Here is a 27,216-nt window from a genome sequence, read left to right on the forward strand (position 1 = left end):
GGTCCTGGAGTCACATCGGAGGTCGTAGGATCAGGGCACCATTTTAAAATGATGTCCTGATCGCTTCCTGCACTGAGGGCTTCTGGTGAGCGGAGCTCCTCAGAGCAAGAAATGCGACTGAATGCGGCCTCGGGCGGTGGGAGGAGAGGGGGGGGGGAGGGGGGTTCCCCGATGGTACGCCCCCCAAAAAAATCAAGTGCCGTTAGGGATATCCCCGCCGCTACAAGTGCCGGGAACGACCCCTCGATTCCTGCCCAGAACTGCCTTTTTTGGGGGGTTAGGTCGTGCCTTTGGTCTGGACCTGGCTCCTTAATTTTGCAAATGTCCAGTGGTTTGTTTTATTTTTCGCACTTGGTAAACCCTCTCGGTAAGATCGTCTAGCAATTTGATTTGGTGGGGGGGGGGGCAGAATCTCAGGAGGGGTTTTCTTTTTCCACTTTATGTTTAAAATCCTGAAACAAAAGGAATGATCCCAAAGTGATGAATGTTTACAATTCATTTTTTCCAATTAAGGGGCAGTTTAGCGTGGCCAATCCACCTACCCTGCACATCTTTAGGTTGTGAGGATGAAACCCACGCAAACACGGGGAGAATGTGCAAACTCCACATGGACAGTGACCCAGAGCCGGGATCGAACCAGGGACCTCGGCACCGTGAGGCAGCAGGGCTAACCACTGCATCACCGTGCTCTCCGAATGTTTACAATTGTGTATGCATGTGCTCACGTGGCAATTATGCCATAAGCAATTCTTTTTAAAAAAGTACAGAACTGAGTTGCAAATAGTTCAATGGTTAGAAACTCCATTGAGCATTTGACAGAAAACGTTCAGAGTGCGTGAGGTTCTCTCATATTTGTGAATGCGATTCCGTAGTAGACCACCAGGATATAACGATGTAAATGAGATAAGCTCTCTCCTCCGGGATGCCTCACCTCCCCATGGTGTGTCCTTTGCTATGATCACGTGAGGAGGGTTGACTCCTCTCTATTGAGGTCAGTTTGGTCACAAAAAATGTTTAAGTTTCTTTTTCACAAGGATATGCTTTTTCTCAAATCCGAATGTATTTAACTATTTATGTAGTGAGCAATAAGGAGCCCATCAAACAAGATTTTCTGAAGCTAACGAAAGAGCAAATTTAGTAACTGCTAAACTCGAGGGGAAAATAATTTAAAACATGAGTCTGGATTCTCCGATTTGGGGACTATTGTCCCCACACCGGCATGGAAACGGTGGCATTTTACGCCAGGAAAATTAGCGCAAAACGCCCAGCGATTCCCCGTTTTGCTGGGGGCTAGCAGGAAGGCAGCGTAGAGCAGCTGGCTCTAGCTGCCGATACGGCCTGGAGAATAGCCAGGTCCGTGGTCTCGCATGTGCATGGCAGCAGCCTGCACCGGTCACGCCATGCTTCATGGCGGATGCTGCTCGCGGACCCAGCCGTGAAATAATCCCCCCTTCGGCTGGCTCGCGCACCCCGGACCCCCCCACCACAGTGCCCCCACCCCTAATAATGTCCCCCCTACCCGTGGATCGGCCATTCCCCGACTGTGGCGGTGCTGGACTGAGTCAGCAGCCGCCACACTGAGTTCCCGAAGGGTGAGACCACAAACGACCCAAGCCGCCGGGAACTTGGCCGGTCGGAGGGGTGGAACATCAAGAAAGCGGCGGCGCCCCCGATCCTGTCGGGAATTTGGATTCTCCAGCCCGTCGCCGAACGCGATGTCGCCGTGGGTGACCGGAGAATCCAGCCCATGATGTCTCACGTGTATACATAATTATTAGATAGAAGGGAAGTTAGAGTACACACGTTTTTTTTCCAAAAGAGAGATCAGGAGAGTGCGCAGCTTTCAGCCTTTCCCCTCCTGAAATATTTCTTGACACACCCTGTGTCACATGCAATCTCTCTGCAATGGCTGAAGTCCGGCCTGTCATACTTCACCCATTGTGTATTTCCAAGGGGTTTTACGTGGGTCTGTCTGTGGCAGCCATTATTTCAATATCCAGCACTTGCATTTCTTCTTCAGACAGTGACGCGTTTCATTGGACCTTTCAATTATAGGCAATGTCTCTCTCTGACGGCATCTTGTTTGCTTTTTCACCTTCATCTTGGAAGGTGGCCTTGCACTTTTAAGTAGCCTCATCTCACTTCAAATTGCAAAATTTCATGTCAGTTGAAAAAGTAATATTTGCAAACATAAAAGGGCATGTCCTCCTGATATTTTCTGTAGTTGAAAAATTATTACCAGTGATTGGCAACATTTAATTCGGTAAAATCATGATCTGTTAGTTCAAAACTGAACATAAGCTAGGCGACTATTTCATTTAAAGTACTTCAGAATTGATTTTGTTTTTTGCTTTTTCCACATAAGACCATAAGACATAGGAGCAGGATTAGGCCACTCGGCCCATTGAGTCTGCCCCCCCATTCAATCATGGCTGATATTTTTCTCATCCCCATTCTCCTGCCTTCTCCCCATCACCCTTGATTCCCTTATTAGCTGTGAGGTGAGATTGATTAGCTGTGAGGAGAGATTGAAAAAAACTGGGATTGTTCCCCCTAGAAAGACGGAGGCTGATAGAGGTTTATAAAATTATGAGGGTATAGATAGGGTGTACATTGGAGGCTTTTATCCCAGGGCAGAAATAACAATTACAAGGGGGCACAAGTTCAAGGTGAGGGGGGGATAGGTTCAGTGGAGATGTGCCGGAGAAGTCTTTTACGTAGAGGATGGTGGTGGCCTGGAATGCACTGCCAAGTGAGGTGGTTGAGGCAGTTACGTTAGTACCTTTAAGACTTCTCTAGATGGACACATGGACAGACTGGGTGTAGAAGGATACAGGTGGTTGGTCGAGGTAGGGCACATGATTGTTGGAGGGTTGATGGGCCTGTTCCTGTGCTGTACTCTGTCCTTGTCCTAATCAAGAACCTATCTATCTTTGTCTTAAAGACACTCAGTGATTTGGCCTCCACAGCCTTCTGCAGCAAAGAGTTCCACAGATTCACCACGCTCTGACTGTAGAAATTCCTCCTCATCTCTGTTTAAAGGATCGTCCCTTCAGTCTGAGGCTGTAGCCTCGGTTTCTAGTTTCTCCTGCAAGTGGAAACAGCCTCTCCATGTCCACTCTATCCACGCCCCGCAGTATCTTGCAATTTTCAATAGGATCCCCCCTCATCCTTCTAGACTCCAACTAGTACAGACCCAGCGTCCTCAACCATTCCTCATATGACAAGCTCTTCATTTCAGGAATCATTCTTGTGAACCTCCACTAGACCCTTTCCAAGGCCAGCACATCCTTTCTTAGATATGGGGACCAAAACTGCTCTCAATGCTCCAAATGGGGTCTGTACAGAACCTTATACAGTCTCAGAAGTACATCGCTGCTCTTGTATTCTCGCCATTTCAACATATGAATGCTAACATTGCATTTGCCTTCCTAACTGTCGACTGAACCTGCACGTTAACCTTAAGAGAATCTTGAACAAGGACTCCTAAGTCCCTTTGTGCTTCTGATTTCCTGAGCATTTCCCCATTTAGAAAATAATCTAAGTCTCTACTTCTCCTTCCAAAGTGCATAACCTCACACTTTTCCACATTGTATTCCATCTGCCACTTCATTGCTCACTCTCCTAGCCTGTCAAAGTCCTTCTGCAGCCCCCCTGCATCCTCAACACTACCTGCCCCTCTGCATATCTTTGTATCATCTTCAAACTTCGCAACAGTGCCTTCAGTTCCTTCTTCCAGATCTTTAATGTATATTATGAAAAGTTGTGGTCCCTGAGGCACACCACTAGTCACCGGCTGCCATCCTGAAAAAGACCCCTTTTTCCCCACTCTCTGCCTTCTGCCAGTCAGCCAATCCTCTATCCATGTCAGGATCTTACCCTGAACACCATGGGCTCTTAACTTATTTAACAGTCTCCTATGCGGCACTTTGTCAAAGGCCTTCTGGAAATCTAAATAAATCACGTCCACTGGTTCTCCTTTGTCTAACTTCCTTGTTACCTCCTCAAAGAGCTCTAACAGATTTGTCAGACATGACCTCCTTTGATGAAGCCGTGCTGACTCAGTCCTGTTTTATCGTGCACTTCCAAGTACTCCACGATCTCATCTTTAATAATGTCTCAAATAATGTCTGAAAGACATAGTGTCTCAAAGAGGAAAGACAAATTTAGGAGTATGTTTTGTTTCAAGCATCCTTCCTTTCTAAATAGACAGAAGAAGAGACATGTCCTTATTTAAGCATTTGCACCAACGGTTAACATTGACCTACAAACACAATGCGCTGATTGAAAAGTGTTGGAAGCAATTTTTGATACTATTTACTAGCTGATATCTTGGAACAAACTGCATTAAGAACCTGTTAAAAACTGAATCGACTGCTGCAAAATGACTGAGGGCTTCTTTCAATCCAGCTGGAAGCAGTAAAATGCTGAAGAAGAGAAATGATGAGCATTCAGTTCAGCTCTAACTGCTCGCTGGTCATATCTGTTGCTGTTGTTGGTTGTGATTCACTAAGAGGCATTTGGAGATTTAGGCCCTGAATGTTAGACAGATGAAGCCAGAAATTCGGTCATTCAGAAATTAGTGCAACCTGAATGAAACAATGAATGAAAATCGCTTATTGTCACAAGTAGGCTTCAATGAAGTTACTGTGAAAAGCCCCTAGTCGCCACATGCCGGCGCCTGTTCGGGGAGGCTGTTACGGGAATTGAACCGTGCTGCTGGCCTGCCTTGGTCTGCTTTCAAAGCCAGCGATTTAGCCCTGTGCTAAACAGCCCCTGCCAGCGTCACTGAGTCGTTTGACCACACTCAACCTCTATGCTACTCTGTTTTCTTTCCAATCCCCATTTGGTGATGTGGGAGATGTCAACCCACTCTGTGTATTTATATTACATTTCTACTGCATTGGGCAGTGCAAACCTGAAGACATTTTATCAGCGGAATATTTTGCCGATCAGGGGTCTGACAAGCATCTAACTTCAGATAAACCACACTGTTCCTGCTATACTTTCACCTAGAGGCTGATTAATGATATGAGACATTTTTTTCCCAGCTCATTCACAGGCTGTCAGTTTCACTGACTAGGCCAACATTTGTTGTCCATCCCTAATTGTCCATGGGACGACGCGCTGCAATAGATGTGATGTAGGTACACCCACTGTGCTGTTAAGGAGGGCGTTCCAGGCTTTTGGCTCAGTCATAGTGAAGGAATGGAATGCACAGCCCGGGAGGGTGGTGGAGACGGGTTACCTCACATCCTTTTAAAAAGTACCTGGAGGGACACTTGACATGTCATAACTTTCAAGGCTCTGGGGCAAGTGTTGGCAAATGGGATTAGGTAGGTAGGTCAGGTGGTTTTCATGTTTCGGTGTAGACTCGATGGGCCGAAGGGCCACTTTAGCATGGTGTATTTCTGAGATATAGTTGCAAGTCGGGATGGTGAGTGGAATGGAGGGAACATATGATGCCGGATGCAATCAGAGGCATTGACGCCAGACCCCATGGAATCTCATGGCATCTGATCTAACATGGGCAAAGACACCTTCTGTTGATTAGCGAAGGAGGTGGTAATCACAGGATATGACCGTCACTGCTTACGCCAGCATTTGTTACCCATCCCAAATTGCCTGTGGCTGCCAAGGTAACACTTTAAAGTTTTTGTCACAGGCTCCTTTCAGGCTGCAACAGGTGACATTCCCTACCTGGCAGATATTTCAGTATATCACCATAAGGGCGGTCATCAAGGCTCTCTACACAAGTCAGAACACCCACATCTCTATAGACAGAAAAATTGGACAAGAGGTAGGCAATAGTTTGTGTCTGGCAGTGGCTATCCTGGGCCCCCTTAGGTCAGCAGAATGGGCATGCAGTCTCCCCTTTCAATAAGCTGGAACCTATGGCATCCTATAGCCCTGTTCTTGTTGTTCTGCATTGGTGCCCAGTGATTCATCCCATGTCGGCGCCACCCCTAACCTAACTTCTAATGTACGTTTCATGCCAATTTATGTGCTGAGGCTTTTGAATGTGAGATTCCTTGATGGTGCAACTTCAAGTCGCTGACAAAGGAGGCTTCTAAATGTCCAGCACCTGGGATGAAGAGGGAAAAGGTATGAATGGAGTGAAGAGGCTAAGATATGGGGGCAAAAGCATCTCCAGCTTGTCAACATAGAACAGTACAGCACAGTACAGGCCCTTCAGCCCACGATGTTCTGCTGACCATTTATTCCAATCCAAGATCAACCTAACCTACACCCCTTCAATTTACTAAATTGTCATTCAATATATCGTGTGAGATAGAAGTCAAAAGGAAGAAGAGAATTAACAAACTCTGCAGAATGTCAACTCCAACAGTGCCTGTCGCCATGGCCCTCCCCCTGTCCACAATGTCAAATGCGTTTGCTCTGAGGGTAGATGTGAGAATAGCTTGTGCAGGGAGCACATCCTCAGGCCTGTGGGTAAGTGAGGGTTGTAATAATAATGAGGTGTACTGATGTGTTGTGCAATGAGTGCAGCAGTGTAAAGTGAGAGAGGGAAGTGTTGAGAGTTATGAAGCTGGAGCTGCTGGTAGTGTGAACAGAGGGTAGAAGAGCAATGGGCACTATTCACCCCCCCCCCCCCCCCACCCACGCCGGGTGGGAGAATCGCCAGAGCGCCGCGCGAATCGCGCCACGCCACCCCGACCCCCGCACGCGATTCTTCCCCCCCGGAAATCAGCAGCGCGCGATTCGCACCGGGCCGCTCGGAGAACCGGCGAGCGGCGATTCTCCGGCCCGCATGGGCCGAGCAGCCACTACGACACGACAGGTTCCCGACGGTGCCGTCCACCCCTGGTCGCTGCCGGCGGGAACCCTGGGGGGGGGGGGTGGCCTGTGGGTGGGGGGGGGGGGGCCTGTGGGGGGGTGGCTTCCGATGGGGTCTGACCCGGAATTGGGTTCCACCGATCGGCGGGCCGGCCTCTCCCCCCCCCCATGGGCCTACCTCCTTCCGTGCGCGGCCCCAGAACACCGGCTCCATGTTGGTGAGGGGCCGGCGTACGTAAGACGTTCCCTGCGCATGCGCGGGTTGGAGCGGCACCCGTTTGGCGCCGCGTAAGGACGCTGGAGCGGCGTGAACCGCTCCAGCACCGTGCTGGCCCCCTGTGGGGGCCAGAATAGGTTATGCCGGAGCCCTGTTTGCGCCGTCGTGAAACGCGACGGCGTTCATGACGGCACGAACACTTGGCCTCAATATCGGAGAATCGCCCCCTATATTCTTACCTTGGCAATTGTAGTGAGGCCATTGAACATTTTCAGACACTGCAGCTATGATGTGGGTACCGAAGTGCTTTGTGACATCTTCTCACTGTTGATGCTGGTAGGGCTTTCTGCTCCCTGGAGATGAGCATGGTGTCCTTCCTTCTGTCCACTACAAGAACAAGGCCTTCAAGAAAGGATCACACACCTTAATATCCCATTCTCAAAATTTCCTGAACCCAAGGCTACCCCAATCCTGATAAATCAATGTGCCTATAATTCTACTGATATTAAACCAAGATCTTATCAAAAACTCTGATTCACTATGGCCAACAGCATGGAAGGCCTGCTGGTTATTGTAAAACCATTTTTGATTATTTACTTCATATGGGAAAAAAATTCCAAATCATTGGAGAAAATATGTTTCCACAATTTGCTTTTTATGAAATGATCTTGCAGTACTTTCACTGCAGAGACCGGTTTGTGAGATCATTACAATCATTACAAATAACCTTTTTTTTTTTTACCTAGGTCAGTTTGTAATTTACCCCTATAAGCAGCTGGAGAAAATGGTTCCTTCGTCTCTTTAATCATTTTCTAAATCAACAGAAATGAAAATGGAAGAACTTTTGCATTCCTCACCATCATATCACGCAGTTGAAGTGCAGAACGGTTAAAACTTATAGTGATTAGGGTTTCAGATTCAGCCCTTGAAGACCAAAATCAAAGGGAATTCTGCAGCTTGAAGTTATTTTACAAGAGAAAGATCTTTAATATGTGATAGTTTGTGGCCAATTGACATAGTAGCATTTAGCACAGATAAAGTACAGACATAGAATTATTATGCTGTGAAAAGGAATAAATGGGCTTGAAGGTAGGTGATGGTTTACTGTCCTGTGTACACCGACAGTGACCACCAGCATTCAAACTGTGTTATGAAGATTAATGTCTGGCATTGTGTACTTTGGCACATGGGTAAGCAGAGCCCCACTTAGGAAGCCTGACTCTGGTCTCAACAACCTTTTATGTTGCTGAGAACTGCAGTGCATTAAGGGCACAAAAGATGCCGAATAAAAGGAACACATTTTGATTCCTGTTTTAGATACTTAAAACTTTATGATTAATCTATCTGCTTATTTTACGAACAACAAAAGTTAAGCTTTTGTTATGAATTGCAGCAAGCGTAATCCCTGAGCTCTGCGTAATTGCAGAGTGGGCTGAATACTCCCCCCAGCTGCCACCAGTCACAGAACTTTTGACAGTTCGGTTACATCACACATTCTCTTGTATTTTTAACATAAATATTTACTATTTTAAGTGGAGTTTACAGTTGCACTAAAATGGGAGGATACAAATGATGTGTAGTGAGCTTGAAAACTTGCAGCAGAATAATCACAGCGCTGTCGAACCAAGTTTTTTTTTTTGTGTGTGTGTGTGTACTCTGTTTTGTATCTCGTAAACCAGCCTATACAGTGATCAGCCATCAGGCCTTGTTTAGTTCTGTTTGGTCATTTGTATCTGACTTTACATAAAAAAATACCCCAGCTCTGCATGTTTATTTTTCTGGCAGCATATGGAATTAGTTACTTGTTTTACTCCTCGTACTTGGTTCTGATTTCACGAGTCGCAGTGAATAATTGTCATGGCAAAACACAACACGAACCGCAGCGCATTCACCTCAAACCTTTTGAGTTTCACTTGAGTGGGATAGTGGCCCTCTGTCCCACTTGTTTGTCAGGGCACCGTACGATGCGGCAAGATTCTAGCTGTTAGCTTTGTAAATACGCTTACCATGCATTAGCTGCATTTGTTGCACCCACAAAAAAAACACACACTGAAAAAAATAAAGTTCCCCCACCAGCCTGTGCAACTGCCAGCCTTAGATTTGCATGCAAACAGCTAAAAGCATAATATGGCTCGGATTTGTCCAATTTCTTGTTTTGTTTAAACCCTGCTGCACAAGAGCATAAATTCACCCAACTACTTTCCTGGTGACAATACCTCATCATTATATTAATTTAGTTACGTATTCATGGGGATTTTCCTCTTCTGAGTCATAGAATTCCTTTATTCCCTTGAGAATTTCCTGTCTCTGACTGGAATTTCATGTCTTTGTAGTTTTAGCTGGATAACTTGAAGCAGTTACTTCTGAATGACCATATTCTTGTGGTCGGTCCGTTATACCTGGGTAGCTGGGTCATTTATTGACTCCTGGTTTTCAAGAGAATGGATCCCTTTCGAAAGCTGACCGCAGCGACTTTAAAAAATATTTCCTGCTTTTTTTTTTCCCCTCGTTGCAGTTCCCCGTACGGACAATGTGTATAACATCTGTAGATTAAGTGACATTTGTCTACCTCTATATATGTTTATGTTTCTTTCTTTGATTCTTTGTGTTCAGTGGTGACTTGCTTGAAGGCCTAACCCATCAGGTTTTCATCACTCACCCAGAGCAAAGGAAAGGGAGATAGAGTTACGAGTGTATTGGACCATTTAGCAATTAATACGAAAATGCCATTGGATATATTTTTAGGGGTGAAATTTGGAATACAGTGGAATGCCAGACATTTTGTAATCCTGATTCAAAATTGAACCTTGGCAGATCGAAAAGGCTTTAAATTTATTAAACAATTCTGTTTATTAAGTGTCACGTAATGTGCATTAAGACAAAGACCACTTGTAGGAAGTCAGGCTGTTTGCTTTATTTAAATTATTGCTTGTGTATACCCCAACGTTTTGTAAAGTTCACTTATAAGAAAATGGGAGATTTTAGCGTTTAGTGTAAACAAATCACTTTGTAAGAATGACCATTTACCCGTATGTTTGGAGTTTTATAAGCCAGCACGTGCTTTTTTAAATCATCGTGGTTTTGTGCCATACATTGTCGCAGCGTTGAACGATTTATTGATTGTTTTGATTACGATTGTGGTGGTGCTGAAATCCAAGACTGGATAATTCCAGTGAATTATTGACTAGTTTTCACCTTTGTAGATAACATCTAGGAATTAAACTTTTCCTCTGTTTGTTTATTGGGAATTGGCTAAATAGATTGCAGTGGCTTTCAGCGGAAAAGACGCACTACGCCTACCAATGGCGCAGCAGGTTTGGCCAACGAGTAGCGGACTCATATTTGAGCCAGCTTTGACGAGGGCTGAGCTGAGCTGACTCCGCTTCGACAAAGAGTCACCCAGACTTGAAGCGCTAGCTCCCTTCTCTCTCCACAGATGCTGTCAGACCCTGCTGAGATTGTCCAGTATTTTCTGGTTTTGAATAGCTGACTCAAGTAGCACAGGCTCAATTCCAGCACTTTGCTGAATGTGAACATCTGAATCATATTGGCAAAGTTAAGTGTGTGTTTGCATAATGAAGTGAATAAAGCTCAAAATCGGTGTGACTCTCTCTTTGGTTCCATAATCAAGAATGAAGCTTCATATGTACAGTTTAGGTAGTGTTATGATCTCCATAGAGACTGATCAGTTTTAAAAATGAAATTTGATCTTCCAGTTAATATTTGAAAGGATGACCTAATATTTCACATTTACTGTAGCCAGATTAAAAGCAGGTTGACTAAAAGCTGTCCATAGGCAACTTATACGTTCTGCCTTAGCCACAGAAGAGGATAAATCCTGCCCCTTCTTGTTCTTAGCACAACCAAATGACTCTACCCCCGCTCCTTCCCCAAACCCTGGCAGAATAACACACCCGTTTGTGATATTCAGTGATATTTTAGGAAAGTTTGTAACCCAATCTTTACAGTGCCTTCTTCCGCACCTGTGATGTGACATTTCAAGTGTGCATCCAAATGCTTCTTAAATGTTGTGAGGGTTCCTGCCTCTACCACCCTTTCAGACTCCAACCACCCTCTTGCTTTTCTTCAAATTCCCTCTGAATCTCCTGCCCTTTAATTTAAATCTATGCCCACTGGTTATTGACCCCTCTACTAAGGGGAAACGTTTTTTCCTATCTACGCTATTTATATCCTTCATAATTTTGTGCACCTCAATCTTCTGGCTAGCCGCTGTCCTACGTCACATCAATCCCAACTCAATTTTCCGATCAACCATTAAATTATATTTCTACTGGGGGGGGGAGGGGGGGATACATTTTGTAACTAAGATGTAATTTTTTTTTTCATAAAAAGGAATATCATCTTAGAGCTAAAACTCTTGTTCTATCTGTTGCTTGGCCAAGTCTTGACTTTTTCGAATAGTGAAGTGTCCCTTAAGCGGTGCTTGCGATTGCCGGTTTGAATTGTTACCTCCAGTCTGCAATGATTAAAAGCAAGAAATAGCTTCTCTATCACATTTACAGACAACTTAGGATCACTTTGTTCGAAGCTGACCTAACGTGGTGAGATGTGAAGGAACTGTGCTTCCTAGAATTTGACTTCAGTGCATTGATGACATATTCCATTTTGTGCTCCTTTAACATGATGTCGAGCTCTTCGCGCACACACACATTGTCAGCAGTGATTTTTTTTTACAGTGTAAAATCGAAGGAATTTCTGTGGGAAAACAGCTTATTGAAACGATATCCTGTGAAGCCAGTTGGTGGTGGTAATCCGCGAACTCAAAGACGTGAATAGTAACGTTAGCTAAATATAACCAATTGTCTCTAATGGAGGAGAGATGCCTATGGTCCTTTGTGGATTATGGTTAATTACTTAATGGGACACTTAAATTGACCAAATATAAACTGAGAAAACCCACATGGTTATCTTATAATTCTGTGCATCAAGGAAGCAACAAAAGGCAGTACTCGCCTTGATTTGATATTGTAAAAGATCCAGATAATGGAAAGGAATTGGAATATGCAGCATCCCTGGGGAGGTGGTCAAGGAGGGACTAACCTCTGGTAAAATTGAGCATAGGCTCCAATATTAATGACGCCATCAAAAGTTAACATGCTTACTTTAAAAGGACCCTGTTGGCTCTGCACGAGTCTCCTTGACACCTGCTAAATTGAGCAGGTTAAATTCCCAGCCCATCAACCCGTGGTGGCCCCCGGATAGAAAGTCAGCTAGGCAATTTTAAACAGACCGTCTGCCAAATTTCTCACGGGCATGTAAGGTTATAAAGCTACTTTCCAAGAGCAGATCTGTTCCAGCACTTTCTAGAAAGAGTAATAACACAGCATAAATGTTTGAATTTTTCCCATTAGAGTTTTCTCTCGCCCTCTCTTGAAGTTGTGGACCCATTCTTAAGGTACAGTTCCTGGGTGTCAACCAAGCTTTGGTACCTCAATCAAAAGGCTTCTCGCCTTGTGTGTCTAGCCAGTGAGCTTCGGCAGCCTATTACACCACCAGAGTGGGCATCACAGCTTAGTCACATCCTGTCATCCCCGAATACACAGATTCTATTAGTAGACAGTAGGTAGCACTGGCTATATTTTTTCCCTTTTTCCTCCTCCTCGCAGTTCCTGTGCACTGAGGCCAGTTATATTGCCTTTACTGCCCCCTGGCTGAGATCAACTAAATTATCACAATCTAGGCATCGAACATGGGTCTTTCATGCTCTCTGTGACTTTGGTACCTGGTTGGCACATCTGCACTCATACCCAATGAAAAAATGAGCTCTATGAATTTTTGTGGAGTCTGCATTCTCCCCGTGTCTGAGTGGGTTTCCTCCGGATGCTCCGGTTTCCTCCTACAAGTCCCGAAAGACACGCTTGTTAAGTGAATTGGACATTCTGAATTCTCCCTTAGTGTACCCGAACAGGCGCTGTAGTGTGGCGACTAGGGGATTTTCGCAGTAACTTCATTGCAGTGCAAATATAAGCCTACCTGTGACAATAAAGATTATTATTATTATTGTTAGATACAGCAACAGGAAGACAAATTCTGACAGTAACTTTCAATGCTCGTGGAATCCCTGCCTAGCTCTCTTCAAACTTGAGGCGGATTATATCATTGCAGTAAATGGTTAAAATGACTGTAAAAGATTCTAAATAAAAACACAAAAGGAACATTTGTTCAGTATTTACTGTGCAGGAGTGTACCAGACAATTGAATGAGGGCGATGAGGCTCCATAATACAGTAGCCCCACTTTTGACTTTTGGCAAGCAAGTGAACTTGGAGGTGGCAAAGGGATCGTTGAAGCTCAGCCAACCTTGTGAAATGAGGCCCAGGCCTCATTCACATATTTCTGGTCCAACTGAATGACGTGGAGCTGGTGAGTCATGTGCAGCAAAAGGACATTGTCGATGGCCCACAGAACTGATCTTCGATGGTTCACAAAGTAATGGAGTGGGAAAGGTGGCCCAGGTTTCCTCATGGGGCCCAGCTGACAAGAACATTTTAGTAACATTTACTATTGACTACTTTGTCCCATTTCTTGGCCTGCTAGATCTTGGTGATGGTGAGACCAGGTGGTGAGCATGTCACTCCAGTTAAAATAGCTAATCAGATCGCAACATTTGAACACCTGTGAGGCAGGCCCTCGCCTGGTGCCCATAATGTGCCCGTCTGTGCAGGGAACATGTGCAGCATGAATCTGGCACATGCGGGGCTGACTTGATTTTAAACCCCAGCACACTCATTGGTCAGCACAGTTAAAATTGGGGCCAGTATGTTTGTGTTGAGAAAAAGCCCATTGCCGGCTGCGTCTTTTGCAATGCTCAATGCGTCTGACAAACGATCTTACTCTGTAAGTTCAGCTGGCAATGAGTGGCCAGGTTTGATTAAGATGAAACATAGCCGAGTCGACTGAGCGATTCTTTGTGCCGTGTATATAAATACCTAAGGAGACTTGTGAAATTGGCAACAGCATTGCAATAAAGATGGGCAAAGATAAAGATTATAGGAGCTCAGAAACAATTTCGCAGAACTACATTTGAATAAACTTAGAAAACATTAAGGCTGTCATATTTATTGATGTGATGCAGCAACGCTGTGGTAGACCTTAGAGGTTTAACAGGGGATGTTTCAGAGGAAATATTTTGCAGACTTGCTTCCTGTAACCTTAAAGTGACCATTATGTCTGGTGCATTGAATAAATAATGTTCTACATTGAATTCAGAGGAAGACTGCCTGCATCTAAGGGAAAAAAAGACTCTATTGTGCAATTATCAGCTGTAACAAGGCTATATTAATCCAGATTGTTGTATGATACATGAATACTTCACATGTATCAATATAAAGGAAAACTAAAGTCCCAATTCTAGATCTTGAATTGGTCACAGTTTGTTTATAAATATGTGTGGGATGGGAAGGAGGTGGGGGTAGAATTTTCACATTCACATACATTGGCCTGACAGTGGGTGCGATGCCCACCTGATGGTGTCAGCAGGAAGCTCAAACCATTTTCACAGTCGGCCTTAATGTTAAATGGTTCGCTCCCGGCACTATCGAAAGGTAGCTACCCAAAGGGGTGTGGTGGGAGCAGGAAGTTGTTTTAGGTCACTGCTGTCTAGAAGCAGCCAGTAGCTTTTTACAAAGGCAAGATATTGACAGTAGGATCATGGGGAACATTCCCTGATTGGCAGGGTTTGACAGGGATCTCAGTTTTTCCTCATATGTATCAATGACTTTGGGTGAAGAAACAGGGAGTTGATTGGACATCATAGCGTGTCGATGACACCAAGTTGGGGAAAGGAGGTTGTACACATGGGATGTTACAAAGGGACATAGGCAGATTAAGAATATGTGCTAAACTAAGCCAAATGGAGTTCAACATGGGAAAGCGTGAAGTCATAGAATCCGTACAGTGCAGACATTCGGACTATCGAGTCTGCACTGGCTCTTGGAAAGAGCACCCTACTTTTTATTTTTATAAATTTAGAGTACCCAATTCATTTTTTCTAATTAAGGGGCAATTTAGCGTGACTAATCCGCCTCCCCTGCACATCTTTGGGTTGTGGGGGCGAAACCCATGCAAACACGGAGAGAATGTGCAAACTCCACACGGTCAGTGACCCAGAGCAGGAATCGAACCTGGGATCTCGGCGCTGTGAGGCTGCAGGGCTGACCCACTGCACCACCGTGCTGCCCCAAAGAGCACCCTACTTAAGCCAACACCTCTGCCCTATCCCCATAACCCTACGTAACCTTTTGGACACTAAGGGGCAATTTAGCATGGCCAATCCACCTAAGCTGCACATCTTTGGGTTGTGGGAGAAAACCGGAGCACCTGGAGGAAACCCACGCCGACGCGGGGAGAACATTCAAACTCCACACAGACAGTGACCCGAGGCCGGAATTGAACCCGGGTCCCTGGCGCGGTGAGGCAGCAGTGCTAACCACTGTGCCACCGTGCCACCATTCTCTTTAAATCCCACAAAGACAAATCAAAATATTTTCTTAACAATGAGAGCTGTGGAGGAACAAAAAGATTTAGATGTTCATGTACACAACTGGCTACAAGCGAACACGCAGGTACAAACGTAAACATAGGGCTGATGGAATGTTTGTCTTTATTTCAAGAGGAGTAGAATATAAAAGTGAGGAAATCGTGTTTCAGTTAGACAATGGCTGGACTGACCGAACCCATCTAGAATACATGCTCAGTTAGACACTGCATCGCAGGAAAGATATATTGGCGGTGGGGGGACGCATAACACTTTGGAATATTTTCTTAACACGTTGTGACATATTGCCTCATTAAAGGTGGTGATCAAAATCAAATTATTGCTGTCGTTGAATGATACTGAGACTTAGAGTTAACTATGAGAACAGATTGCATTGACATGGATCACACTTCCTTGAGGTTAGAAGGTTCGGCAGCAATCTAATCAAGATATTTAAATGATGAAGTGATTCAATAGGGTGGGAATAGAGAAGCTGTTTCTTTTAGTTTTTTTTAATACATTTATGGGATATGGGCGTCGCTGGTCAGGCCAGCATTCATTGCCCATCCCTAGTTGCCCTTCAGAAGATGGTGGTGAGCTGCCTTGTTGAACGGCTGCAGTCCTGAGGTGTAAGTACACCCACAGCTCTGTAAGGGAAGGAGTTCCAGGATTTTGACCCAGCGACAACGAAGGGTCAAATTCCAAGTAGGGGTGGTGAGTAACTTGGAGTAACTTCCAGGTGGTGGGGTTCCCAGGTATCTGCTGCTCTCGCCCTTCGAGGTGGTAGTGGCCGTGGGTTTGGAAGGTACTGCCTAACGATCCTTGGTGAGTTACTGCAGGGAAATCGGAGCCAAGGTACAATCCTAAAATTAGTGTCAGCCCAGTTAAGTGTGAAATGAGTAAACACTCTTTCACATACATGATAGTGGAAAGCTAAAACTCCCTTCTTAAAAAGGCGGGGGATGCTGAGTCACCTAAAATTTACAAAACGGAGATCAAAAGATTATTTGTCAGCTAATGGGAAGAGAAGTCGGGTTAATGGGCTTGAGGCACAGATCAACCATGATCTAGTAGAACAGCAGATCAAGCTCAAGAAGCTAAATTGCGTGCTCATGTTCCTATGTTGCAATCTCTCAATGTAGCTTGCCTCTGACTTGATGTACGAGATCAAAGATTTGGGGAGATGGATTGTTGCAGTATGAGTGTGTCATGATGGCTATGTGGATACAGACCCTTTGTAAGGTACTATTGATCATCACAGTCAAAATATTTGTGGCATTCAAAGAACTAAAGTCATTGGTGTTTCTGTATGCGTCAGGATCCATGGAAATAAGCAGGATGTGCAAGACAGTGAGTGATACGCTAGGCTTCTGGGAGGGCGGGGGGAGGGGGGGGGGGGGGCGAAGAGAGCCAGCAGTGTGCACAAAGCCATAGTCCTACATTTCTCTTTCCAGTTAGTCGTGGGGTAAATGATGTATTTGGGGGCCGGTTCAGCTCAGTTGGCTGGACAGCTGCTTCGTGATGCAGAACGAGGCCAAGAGCACAGGTTCAAGCCCCCGTACCAGCTGATGTTATTCATGAAGGCCCCACCTTCTCAATTCCACCTGAGCTGTAGTGATCCTCAGGTTAAATCGCCACCAGTCCGCCCTCCCCCTCAAAGGGGAAAGCAGCCTCTGGTCATCTGGGGCTACGGCGACTTTACTTACTTTAAATGATGTACATGTTTGTTTTGTCAAATAAGACATCAGTTACATGCCTAATGGACTCCAGACTGACTGGTGACACCTATTGCAGGCTGGAAGGAGACAAATAAGACATCAGTTACATGCCTAATGGAATCCAGACTGACTGGTGACACCTGTTGCAGGCTGGAAGGAAACGGAGGCAGAAGTGTAAGTAAGATAATCGTCACAAGGACTTCGGGGGAATTGCTGACTAATCTCCCCGTGGACTTCCTAGCATACCAGTTCCAGTAGTGATTGGGCAAAGGCCTGCCCAGCTGTGGTCATTAGTGGGACTTTTATATGTAGCTCCCAGACCCAGACTGGCCATTGCCGGGACATTTATTTTGTTTGCCGCAATAGAGGCTTTATTTTTAGTTTAAAATAAACCAGTTTGGCTTTTCACTCTGCGCCTCTTGGAATTATTATGGTACGGCAGTGTGATTTTGACTGCTTTATGTGAGCTCTATCTCTTGAATCCAGGTCTCATTGCAGAAGGTAGCCTAGCTGCCACGGCATCCCTGGTTGTGCACAATCTTGTATGCAACTCTTCTCTGCGAACTGCAGGAGTGTTTCGCTCGCTCTTTCTTTATTATTTATTCTTTTATGAGGTGTTGGTGTTGCTGGCAAGGCCAGCATTTGTTGCCCATCCCGAACTTCCCGGATTTCAGAGGGCAGTATTGCTGTGGGTCTGGAGTCACAGATACGCCAGATCAGGTAAGGACAACAGATTGCCTTTCCCAAAGGGAATAAGTAAAGCAGGTGGGCTTTTACAGGATTCGATGATCCATTTCATGCTCACAGTGACTGAGATTAGCTTTCAATTCCAGAATTATTAATTGAATTCAAATTCCACCAGCTGCCATGGCTTCTGGATTACTAGTCCAGTGATAGTTCCAGAACACCACCGTCTCCTTGGGGATGACCAGGGTTCCTGAATCTCTCTTCCTGGTGGCTCCCCCTGCTGGTGCAGTTCTTTGTGCTCCTTCCAACCATATTTTGCTCCTCCAGAGATTCCCAGTGGATCCCCTTGATGGCAGATGTGGGTTTCGAGAAGCTCTTTACCAATCGCCGGGTGGCTTGCTAACTCTAGCTGGAGGCAATCCTGGACATTTGACCTCCTGTCGATCTGATCACCTGACATTGTGATCAATTGAAATCTGTAAAAGTAATTGAATTGACCTTTAGAGTAGATTTAGAGCAAGGTTTAGAGTAGATGTACGAGGCAAGTTTTTTACACAGAGGGTATTGGGTGCCTGGAACTCGCTACCGGAGGAGGTGGTGGAAGCAGGGACGATAGTGACATTTAAGGGGCATCTTGACAAACACATGAATAGGATGGGAATAGAGGGATACGGACCCAGGAAGTGTAGAAGATTGTAGTTTAGTCGGGCAGCATGGTCGGCATGGGCTTGGAGGGCCGAAGGGCCTGTTCCTGTGCTGTACTTTTCTTTGTTCTTTATAATGGCAGGTGAATATCCTTGTTCTTGGTTCTAAGGTAGCGGCTGTAGTGCAAGAAATTCTGAGAACCAGTCGGCCACCCACAAGAAGGTGAAGAAAGGAAGCTAAGGGTGGGGAAGTAGGAAACTGCGGCTGGGATTTCCTGGCCAGTGAGATCCACTGTGGGGGATGCACGCAAGTCAGCCAAAAGTCCATCGACTTTCAGCAGGTCTGGTGACCCTGGTGGCAAGCGGGGGCCGGAAATCTGAGCCTTAAAGAGGGGAGGCAATCTACATGAGGGAGACTTGGGATGGTGAACCTTTTCCATCAACAACTAATCATAACTCACTAAAATTACACTGATTAATAATACTAGTAACATTCAGATTCCCATCACAACCAGTAATAATACGATAAAAACAGTCTGCAAGTTAACAGGTAATAAGTAATAGGTGTAATGCTACACAATGCTATGAAAAGCAAATGTCATTAAATTATGAGTAATGGAATATACAAAACAAATCATTAGCAAGGAATATAGTAAGACTAATTCAATCTGAACTCCTACTGACATTGAAAAACATTTGAAGTGAACTGATTGACAACACTTGAAATCTGACTTTGTAAAGCACACAACTTTCACTAATCCCATATTCGCTACTGTACTAAGCACATAAGTGGTTATAATTTAGATGTTATCATATACCAAAGTGCTTCTCAACACCGGCCAACGGTAATTTGTAAACTAATTATAGATATTGCATTAGCATTTTCATTGATGATTTCCTATAAAGGACCAGTGCTGACACCTTTACTGAAAATTACTCCTCCCCTGCATTGTGTTAGTTTACTCCTAGCTGTTTAAAATGAGCAAATTGAACAGAATGTAACAAAAGCTAAAAAGTCAAGAGGCTGTGTTGGTTAACCACAATTATTTCAACTGCTTTTTCTTGCTGTAGAGCAGCAACTTTATTGGCAATTATGAAGCTAGGTCTTTGAAGAGAGAAAATGCTTCTGGTTGATTTTTATCTCTTGGCTGTGCACAGTGGTAATGGAAGGTTTTGTATTTCCAGAAGTGAAAAATGATGGTGTTGGAGAATTGTAAATGTCACGCCTACGGTTATTATTAGCGGACCAGAATTCTATGAATATTTCTAAGGATTGTTAGCGATCTAGAAAACTAAGCAAATAATTTGTAGGTACAGGAATGCCAAAAAATTGCTGCTTGAAGTGTTTCAGGAGCAACAGGGCAAAAAAAGAATCTAAACAATGTGCCGTCTGCAACTTTTTAAGAAAGTCAAACTCATTATTGAGAATTTAAATGCACTTCATAATTCCAGATATGAACAGTGTTAATCCTTCTGCCTTTGCTATGCTAACTGTATGAGTTCCTGTTTATCCAGCAGGGTAAGGGTTAAAATAATTTCTCTTCCCCCCCCCCCCCCCCCCCCCCATCTCTTCCCACCTGAGATTAGTGTTCATGTCCTAACCTGTCTATTGTTTAACAAATTAGTGTGTTTTTTACTCCTTGCTGTTTAAAATGAGCAAATTAAACAGAATTATAAGGGGAACAATGAACAAAGCGATTTCAGTTTGTTCCTCACAACAAATATTGTTCTTGTTGGTTTCTTTTATGATAATGTCACCATGACCAATCATGCTTCTGCAAGATTTTGATAATATTCTATCATGTAATGACTGATAACAGTAAACCAGTAGTCTTCTAATTGCAATGCTTTATTTGGAAACTATTATGGATATAAGTGTTTGAAGGGAACTGTGTAATTTTTTATACTTTTAATCTTTTTTCAAGTTGTAGAGTTTATGATGACAAATGCATTCTTTAAAAAACAGGAAATAAGGGTTAGGGCATTATGTCTAATTTTGATTTAGGGTATGATTTAACCAAATGGAAACTATGTCCCATAGCGAGCATGTTTAGCACGCTATCTAACGTCACTCCGGTTAGATATGGGGCCTCAGCGGGGAACGTGTGGCCGAGGCCGCTTTTAGTCTAATTTCCTGCACTGAGGAACACTGGGCGTCAAAACTCCTCAGTGCAGGGAGAGATCGGGGCGCCATTTTTAAATGACGTCCTGATCTCTCGAGCCCCCGATTTTCTTTGGGTCTTCCGTCCTTCTGGGCTTCCGTCAATGGTGCAATCTTCGGTCTTCAGATTTCCTCCGATTCTGCGCTCCTCCCCTTTTGTCAAACTACGCCAAATTGGTGAGATCTACCAGGCGGAATTAGTGAAGTCTTGCGACACTAAAACTCAGTAGAAATTGGAGTTAAAGTTCTTGGATGCAAACAAGAATCTTTTTTGCCTCTATTTGATTACAATTGAGAGAAACTTAAATCTATTCTCAATTAATGCCGGCTAGCAAAAGGACTTAAAGAGAAGTAACTTATAAACAATTTAACTTTCAAAATAATACAGAAATGGTTTCTTGCTTACGGCAAAACAGCTTGCATTTACTTCAAGAGTTAGAGTGGAAAAGTGAAAATATGAAAATAGAGATAGCGAATAGTTAGGTCAGATTATAGAATGATCCTAGATAAAGATGACCCAATGGACCATCATGTTTAAGGAGAATCTTATCAGACTTTAGTCAACTATCTATACCTCTGTGTCATCCTAATTAGTTTGGGTTAGAATCAAATACATTTGATTCGATGGTTAACTGTCAATCCTTAATGTGCAACATAAGTTCTGAATGTTTCATGTTTGAATATTTGTGTATGTTATGGAATGTGATTCTGTGCTTTTATCAAGACTGGTTTCTACTGGTTTTCTGCTGACTTTGCTTTTATCCACATTCTGGACAATGGTGCCTTCATATTGCTATGGTGCTTACTTGGCCTTGATCTGATTACTGGTACAGCTCATTTCCTAATGTCAAACTGTCTTTGAAAATATGTTTATTAGAACAATAGCTTTTTCATCTTGCTTAGTGAAAATGTTGTTTTTATCTCCAATTAGTTTATGCATGTGTCAGGCTTTTTGTGTCTCTGTTGAAGCTATCTGTTTTGTCATGACCTGAGGTTATGAGTGCTGATATCCTCATTTTAAAATGAGTATTAAAACTGGGGCTTAATATTTACACTAAAATAGCCTTTTTACCTATCAGATCTATCAGGAAATAGTCGATTACTGTCAGTGGTGCAAGTATGATATAGCAGCTAATGAATTTTCAATTTATCACCATTACAGGTTGGCCATCTTTCTATGATGTGCTGGATTCTAAAGCCATAACACAGGTAGATGACTTCTCCCATGGAATGCACAGGATTGAGACAAGTTGCAGCAATGTAAGTTTATTAATTACTGTCACTCGGGCCATATTTCTACTGTTTCTTTGGTTAGAACATAGAACATACAGTGCAGAAGGAGGCCATTCGGCCCATCGAGTCTGCACCAACCCACTTAAGCCCTCACTTCCACCCTATCCCCGTAACCCAATAACTCCTAACCTTTTTGGGGCAATTTAGCATGACCAATCCACCTAACCTACACGTCTTTGGACTGTGGGAGGAAACCGGAGCACCCGGAGGACACCCACGCAGACACAGGGAGATCGTGCAGACTCAGCACAGACAGTGACCCAGCGGGGAATTGAACCTGGGACCCTGGCGCAGTGAAGCCACAGTGCTAGCCACTGTGCTACCATGCTGTCCCTATGACTCCTCTTAACCTGAGAGTTTCTGAGTCCTCTTAGTCCGAGACCGTTCTTCTTTTGCACTTATTTCAGTTCAATTCATTTCCAGGGGATCAACATTGATCGCAGATTTGCTCGGGAGCCCATTTATTTACACTGCAATTTGCAAGTTGTGTTTCAGAGGCTTGCTCCAGTGTATGTTGGTCATTAATTAGGGATAGTAAAAAGGTCCTGTGATTACACACTGGCTTTATTCAGTAGTGACGCCATACAACATAAGCAGAGCCTAGACTGGATTCCTGGTTGATCTCAATGAGGGCAGTGATAGGGGAAAATCCAAATTGGCCTCGGTGCCACTGGTATAAGGAGGGGCTGATAAATCTCACTCTTGATAGCTCCCGCACAATTTCTGCTCGGGGTATGTGAGAAGAAGATTGGGTTCGGACATGATGTCGTAATAGTCATCAAAGCTCTTTTTTTTTCGTCCCCAAAGTTTGTAGTTACCAGTTAGACTGTAGTTACCAGTGTACTGTCACTTCACAGAATTACAGAATAATACAGCGCAGAAGAGACCCTTCGGCCCATCGAGTCTGCACCGATGCAAGAAAAACACCTGATCTGCCCACCTAATCCCATTTGCCAGCATTTGGCCCATAGCCTTGAATGTTATCATAAGACATAGGAGCAGAATTAGGCCACTCAGCCCATTGAATCTGCTCCGCCATTCAATCATGGCTGATATTTTTCTCATCCTTCTCTCCGTAACCCCTGATCCCCCTTATTAATCAAGAACCTATCTATCCCTGTCTTAAAGACACTCAGTGATTTGGCCTCCACAGCCTTCTGCGGCAAAGCGTTCCACAGATTCACCACCTTTTGGCTGAAGAAATTCCTCCTCATCTCTGTTTTGAAGGAACGCCCCTTTAGTCTGAGATTGTGCCCTCTGGTTCGAGTGCCAAGTGCTCATCCAGGGACTTTTTAAATGATGTGAGGCAACCCGCCTCTACCACCCACCCAGGCAGTGCATTCCAGACCGTCACCACTCTCTGGTTAAAAGCGTCTTTTCTCAAATCCCCCCTAAACCTGCTGCCCCTCACCTTGAACTTGTGATCCCTTGTAACTGACCCTTCAACTAAGGGGAACGGCTGCTCCCTATCCATCCTGTGCATGCCCCTCATAATCTTGTACAACTCAATCAGGTTGTACCTCAGTCTTCTCTGCTCCAGCAAAAACAACCCAAGCCTATCCAACCTCTCTTCATAAATTAAATGTTCCATCCGAAGCAAAATTATGGTGAATCACCTTTGTACTCTCTCCAGTGCAATCACATCCTTCCTATAATGTGGTGACCAGAACTGCACACAGTACTCCAGCTGTGACCTCACCAAAGTTCTATACAACTCCAACATGACCTCCCTTCTTTTGTAATCTATGCCTCGATTGATTAAGGAAAATGGTCCACATACCTTTTTCACCACCCTGTTAACCTGCCCCCTGCCTACAGAGATCTATGGACAAACACGCCAAGGTCCCTTTGTTCCTCAGAACTACCCAGTCTCAGGCCATTCATTGAACACGTCCTTGTGAAATTACTCCTTCCGAAGTGCATCACCTCACACTTTTCAGTGTTAAATTCCATCTGCCACCTTTCTGCCCATTTGACCAGCCCAAGACACTCAACCTCACTCGTGGAATGTGACACAAGTAATCAATATTCTGATGAGGGAGGGGAAAAATTAAGAGAAGTTCATTCAAATTTAAAGATCGATGTTCCATCATCAAATTTAAAAAGTAATTACGTTTACATCAAGCTTATATTCGCCAATAAATTGCATGAAAAATTCATACGTAATTTATTAATCATATATGCTTAATGTACACGGGTCTGAAAAATAGACTTAACTGAAATTGTCTGAGGATCAATTTCAATTCTAATAAATATTGGCAATTAAATTCCTGAGTCTTAAAGCTAGAAAGAAACATTGGTGAATAGTGGAATCGTTGTTTCTTTGGTGGGAGAGCGATTGAACATAGCGAGCAGCTGATGGCCCACACAACTGACACGGCCACAGCAACGTAAAGCAGGCTCCCTCCTTTTTAACAACACAGCATCATTGTCTGTCACCAGCATGCAGTCTGATCTTGGCATGTAGCTTGCACATGATGGTTTGACAGGTCTCCACGTGTAGACAAAAGCTTTGGCCAAAGCGGAAAACTTTAAAAATGAGCCTTTTATTGTTTCCGATGCCTACTGACAGGCATGTGCTGTCATTTCATTTTTTTTAATAAATGTTTTTTATTGGGGTTTTGCACAAAGTATATTTACCGTTTTGTACACAGAATAAGAGATGTATATACAGAAGAGAAGGGCACACACAAACATACCACAAAAAAAAAAATAATAAAAATGAAATAAAAAATAAAATAACTGGTACGGTATTATGCACCAGCTCAACAGCAGCAACTCTGTACAATTAGCAATATTATTTGCAACACATAAGTAGGCATCTGTTTGTGGGGGGAGGGGGGCGGGGGGGGGGGGGCGGGGAGAGACTGGGAAGGTAGATATACATTTGGGTGCCGGAGAAGCAATTACAGAGGGCAATACGCGAATGGGTCCGGTGTTGGTGTTGTCGCTTGCTTCTCCCGGACGGGTTTCGCTGCCGATGTCGTCTCGCGCTCACCTCCGCTTCAGCCGTTAGTCCCGTCTTTCGCCTGGATTCTCCTTGCTGTCTGTTCCTGTCGATGCCAAGTTTGTTATCGTTCTGCTGTCATTTCAAAGATTGTTTTGTCCTGCAGAGTTGGTACGTATCCACGGGTGTAAAATAACAATTTTTCTTGAAATCGTTCGAAGCAGTCCGGTTGTGCTCCGTTGATTTATTGAGAAGCAGAAGGAATGTTTCAGAATTTTCCAAACCCCTTATTAAGTTTCTAGGACAATACCTTCCAACCACAGTCGAGAAATAACTGCTATTCAAGGGTGAAAGGTTAGATCAGGAGGAATATTCAGATGTTATCTGCTTTGATAAATGATGTAGAGTACAACAGTAGTCTAAAATATCCTTTTTGTTACAAGAAAGCAATTACTTTTGCTATTTTATTTCAGTGTGGTGCACATCTGGGACATGTCTTTGATGATGGGCCCCGTCCCACTGGTAAACGGTATTGTATAAACTCTGCCTCATTATCCTTTCTACCCACGGGCAAGAGCTCAACTGATGAAGGCACCGATCCTGGCCCATCTGGCAAGACTGAACTCTAGGCTACAGAGGGCTGATGGATGGGGTTATTACTTCACAAACCCATGCTCCAGGGACAAACATCTTTGTGCATTTAAAGTAATAAAGTAACAAGTTATTTAAACACACACCAGTAAAGGTCTTCTGTACAAAAGCACTGAACGTATTTAAAATGGATATGACTATCCTTGTAAACTTTGCTTCTCACAGGATGTGGACTGTAACGGAGTAAGTCAATGTGGTTGGGGTTGTAAACTGTGGGAGTTCTACCATGCAGCATAGAAAATCCATTGTACTCTTCCAGAGCAGCATAGCATGGCACAGGGCAGGCAGGAAAAGCAAGGTATTAGCAGTTTCCTCGTAATGTAATTTGGAGGCTGCCAGGAATGCCTGACAATGGAACGCAATGGCAAGAGCAAGAAAAGTTCAAGCTTGGGTCACTGTCCTGAGCAGAATAAAATCAGGATGTTACAAGTCTATGTATTCTACGTCAGAATTAAAAATTATTTTCTTGAAGCGGACATATATTTTCCCTAATCTTTTACTCAAAACATGTTTGTAAAATTACTATTGCTATAATAAAGAAAAAAAAAAGAATGATTTGGGTCTGGACGTGTGGGTCTGTGGTGTGAATCTCACTTGTTGATTGCAGCTGGTATATGTCAAGAGCAGCTCAGTGTACCTGGTTCCTTTGCCCATTGTCTGCATTTTGCATACAGTACCTTCAGCACTTTTATCTCATGGAGCCTCCCGAAGCAGGGGTCAGAGCAGTGGAGCATGCCCATATTCCCTGCATACACCCATTCCTGGGAAAATATTTCAGGGGATTGAAATCCAATCAAGAGCTGGCAGGCGCTTTTGAGAAAGATTTCGACCGTCGCCCTCTTCAGAACCTCCGCTTTTGCACACACCAGTGCGAATATAAACCGCAAGCAATAGATGTGCACATGAGAGGATGGGAGGGAGTATCCTTGGCGGGATTTAAAAGAGTTTTGAAGATTTTTACGAAGAATTAGTCATTTTGGTGGTTCAAATTCTGGATGCTGGGAGAAATCAGTGATTAGAAAAAGCTACCTTATATGTGGCTTATTGCGATAAACTCAGACTATGGATCACCTCCACTGGAAAATAAATGTGCTGTATCGCATACCACAGTTTTATCAAACATTTTTCAAAAAACGTAGGAGGCAATTCTCCGATATTGAGGCCAAGTGTTTGCCCGTTTCACGATAGCGCAAACAGGGCCCGGACACGACCTATTCTGGCCCCCACAGGGGACCAGCACGGCACTGGAGCGGTTCACGCCAGTCCAGGTTTCCGGGGGGGTGGGAGAATCGCGTGCAGGGGTGGGGTCGGCGTGCCACGATTCGCGCGGCGCCCCGGCGATTCTCCCACCCGGCGTGGGGGGGGGGAGAATAGTGCCCGTAGTCTTTGCACCCATTTATTGCTTAAATTGAGACAACTGCATAAATGATGAGGTGTATTGAAGTGAAACATGTTTACATCAATTTTTTTTCTCATTAATACAACTTCAATGAAAGAAAATGCAGTTGTCCATTCTACCCAGCACCTCTTTGTGTGCTATAGTCAAGCAATCTAATACAGTACACCCAGGCACAGAAAAATGAAAAGCTGGCCATTTCTTGTGC

The 27,216-nt window shown here is 44.2% G+C and overlaps 1 protein-coding gene across 3 annotated transcripts in view; it reads left to right on the forward strand.

The window, feature by feature from the left end:
- The window catches only part of msrb3 (methionine sulfoxide reductase B3), a 103,712-nt gene extending 77,545 nt beyond the window's left edge, over positions 1–26,167 (forward strand). For all 3 annotated transcript variants that reach the window (XM_072485179.1, XM_072485178.1, XM_072485177.1), the window contains 2 exons: positions 21,884–21,981; positions 25,435–26,167. In XM_072485179.1, coding sequence (XP_072341280.1) covers positions 21,884–21,981; positions 25,435–25,590 — 254 coding nt within the window. In that variant the 3' untranslated portion in view covers positions 25,591–26,167. The remainder of the gene's footprint in view (positions 1–21,883; positions 21,982–25,434) is intronic.
- Positions 26,168–27,216: the final 1,049 nt, after the last annotated feature.

Source organism: Scyliorhinus torazame, chromosome 19, assembly GCF_047496885.1.
Source record: "Scyliorhinus torazame isolate Kashiwa2021f chromosome 19, sScyTor2.1, whole genome shotgun sequence".
NCBI lineage: Eukaryota > Metazoa > Chordata > Chondrichthyes > Carcharhiniformes > Scyliorhinidae > Scyliorhinus > Scyliorhinus torazame.